Source organism: Mesoplodon mirus, assembly GCF_964341445.2.
Source record: "Mesoplodon mirus genome assembly, chromosome: 1".
NCBI classification, from domain to species: domain Eukaryota; kingdom Metazoa; phylum Chordata; class Mammalia; order Artiodactyla; family Ziphiidae; genus Mesoplodon; species Mesoplodon mirus.
The window spans coordinates 226,061,127-226,063,750 of record NC_138976.1 but is presented as its reverse complement, the minus strand read 5'-3'; the positions used below and the strand labels follow the sequence as shown (position 1 = coordinate 226,063,750).

Here is a 2,624-nt window from a genome sequence, read left to right as displayed (position 1 = left end):
AGGCCCTTTTCTAATCACCCCCATCCATATGTTATATTTTGTTTTACTTGTAGGGCTTATGCTCTAATGGTTCAACTCTGCCAGAAGACAGATACTTAATGATAAGCTCTGAACACTAAGCAGCTCAGAATAAGGAGCCAGACCATCTGTGACTCCCAACCCTGCCTGCCTTCTTCTCTGGACCAATAATGGTAGCTTCATAATGACTGTGATTAAAGCCCTGTTGTACATGAGGATCATACTCTTGCTATACTGGCTTGGGGTGTTGCTGTCTTTTTCAGGACACACCCGGGCTGAGCACCCCCAATATCACAGTCCTCCAGAAGTGGTGATTCCCTTGAAGGTAACACACACTGGCAGAAGCATGAAGCCTCCAGGCCGGCTCTCTTACAGCCTGCATTTTGGGGGCCAGAGACACGTTCTCCACATGAATATCAAGAAGCATTTGCTGCCCAGACACCTCCCAGTGTTCACCTACTCAGACCAGGGTGCTCTCCTGAAGGACCAGCCTTTTGTCCAGAATGACTGCTACTACCATGGTTATGTGGAGGGGGACCCAGAATCCCTGGTTGCCCTCAGTACCTGTTCTGGTGGCTTTCGAGGACTATTACAGATAAATGATGTTGTTTATGAAATTAAGCCCATGATTTTCTCTACCAAATTTGAACACCTGGTATATAAAACGGACAGTGAGGAGACCCAATGCCCAAACATGAAATCTGGTTTTACGCAAGAGGAAACTGTACACCAATTTGAGTTTCAAGAGATTGGTGATTCTATTCTGAAACAAAGTCATCATGATGGCTGGTGGATCCATTCATTCTTTGTTGAAATTGCACTGGTGGTGGACAATACTCTATATAATCATTTTAAAAGGAATGTCTCGAAGTTGCAGGAGGATGTATTTCTTATTGTAAATATCGTGGATTCCATTTATCAGGTAATGGGTATGAAGGTGCTCTTGTTTGGTATGGAGATCTGGACTGAAAGAAACCAGGTTGAAGTGGATGCTGTAAGGAGGTCTCTGAGAGATTTCTGCCATTGGAAGGCGAATACCATCGATGCCCGCATGGCACATGATACTGTACATCTTTTTATAAATAAGACCTTGAGAGGATTAAGTGGTTTAGGCTATGTTGCAGGAATGTGTAGGTCACACTTTAGCTGTGCAGTTGTTACTTTTGCAGACAAAACCTTGGCCATTATTGGAATTGCAGTAGCTCATCATATAGGTCATAATTTGGGTATGTTTCATGACAATGTATTGTGTGTGTGTTCTGCAGGTTCTTATAGATGTATAATGCGTTATGACAACCCACCAATAGCCCAATTTAGCAACTGTAGTTACTCTTATTTTTGGGGATATTCTGTACAGCAGGCAAAATGTCTGCAGTACACTGTATACACAAAGGACATGTTTTCAAGGAAGCGCTGTGGAAATGGTGTGGTTGAAGAAGGAGAAGAGTGTGACTGTGGATCTTTTCAGCATTGTTCAAAAGATGCCTGTTGTCTGACAAACTGCAGTCTGAGTTTTGGGTCTACTTGTGCTTTTGGGCTTTGTTGCAAGGACTGCAAGTTCTTACCATCAGGAGAAATGTGTAGAAAGGAGGTCAATGAATGTGATCTACCTGAGTGGTGCAATGGATCATCCCATATGTGCCCAGACGATGTATATGTGGAGGATGGAATTCCCTGTAATGACAACGCCTACTGCTATGAAAAGAGGTGTAATGACCGCAATGCACAGTGTAGGCAGATTTTCGGCCAAAAGGCAAAAAATGCAAATGACAGTTGCTACAAACAAGTAAACACTCAAGGTGACCGCTTTGGTAACTGTGGAGTCGAAGGCCCTACATATCTAAAATGCAGTATGGTGGACAGCTTGTGTGGGAGAATTCAGTGTGATAATGTGGCAGAAATTCCCCTTCTGACAGAGCATTCTACTGTGCATGGGACTCGCTTCAACAATGCCACCTGCTGGGGTACAGACTACCACATGGGGATGACCATGCCTGATACTGGCGAAGTGAAAGACGGCACAGAGTGTGGCCCAGAACATGTCTGCATCGGAAGGAAGTGTGTCCATCTCTCTCGCTTGGATAGTAATTGTTCACCTAAGTTCTGTAACATGAGGGGGATCTGCAACAATAAACATCACTGCCATTGCAACTATAAGTGGGACCCTCCCAACTGCCTAAAACAAGGCAATGGAGGTAGTGTTGACAGTGGCCCACCCCCTAAGAGAAAGAGGATAAAGAAGATTTACCTGGCCCTACCATGTCTTATTTTGTTGTTAATTCTATTATGCTGTCTTCTATTTCTCTGTATGAGGAAAAAACCTAAGAAAAAAAAGGAAGAAGTTCAGCCTCAACCTGAAAAACCCAAGCAAAACACTCAGACTCAACATGGGAAATAAAAACAACTAGTACCCAAAAATGTATCTGAATAGATATGCATTAAAAAAGGTTAACTCCTATCATGTTTCTACTTATTCTTCTTTGTTTTAAACAATTAGAAATTTTATTTTTCCTGAAATGTATTTCTTTATATTTTCTAGAAAAAGGCATGGTACCTGGGTGGTGTACCAGTTTTTAAGTTACTGCTTTTCAGTGTCAGAGCCCCTT

General features: G+C 42.6%; 1 protein-coding gene across 1 annotated transcript; it reads left to right on the top strand.

Annotated features, from left to right (window-relative positions):
• Positions 1–202: 202 nt before the first annotated feature.
• Positions 203–2,416, top strand: ADAM29 (ADAM metallopeptidase domain 29; the record flags this gene model as incomplete). The annotated part of the gene is made up of 1 exon (XM_082626793.1): positions 203–2,416. The coding sequence occupies one exon, from the start codon at positions 203–205 to the stop codon at positions 2,414–2,416; it is 2,214 nt and encodes a 737-aa protein (XP_082482919.1).
• Positions 2,417–2,624: the final 208 nt, after the last annotated feature.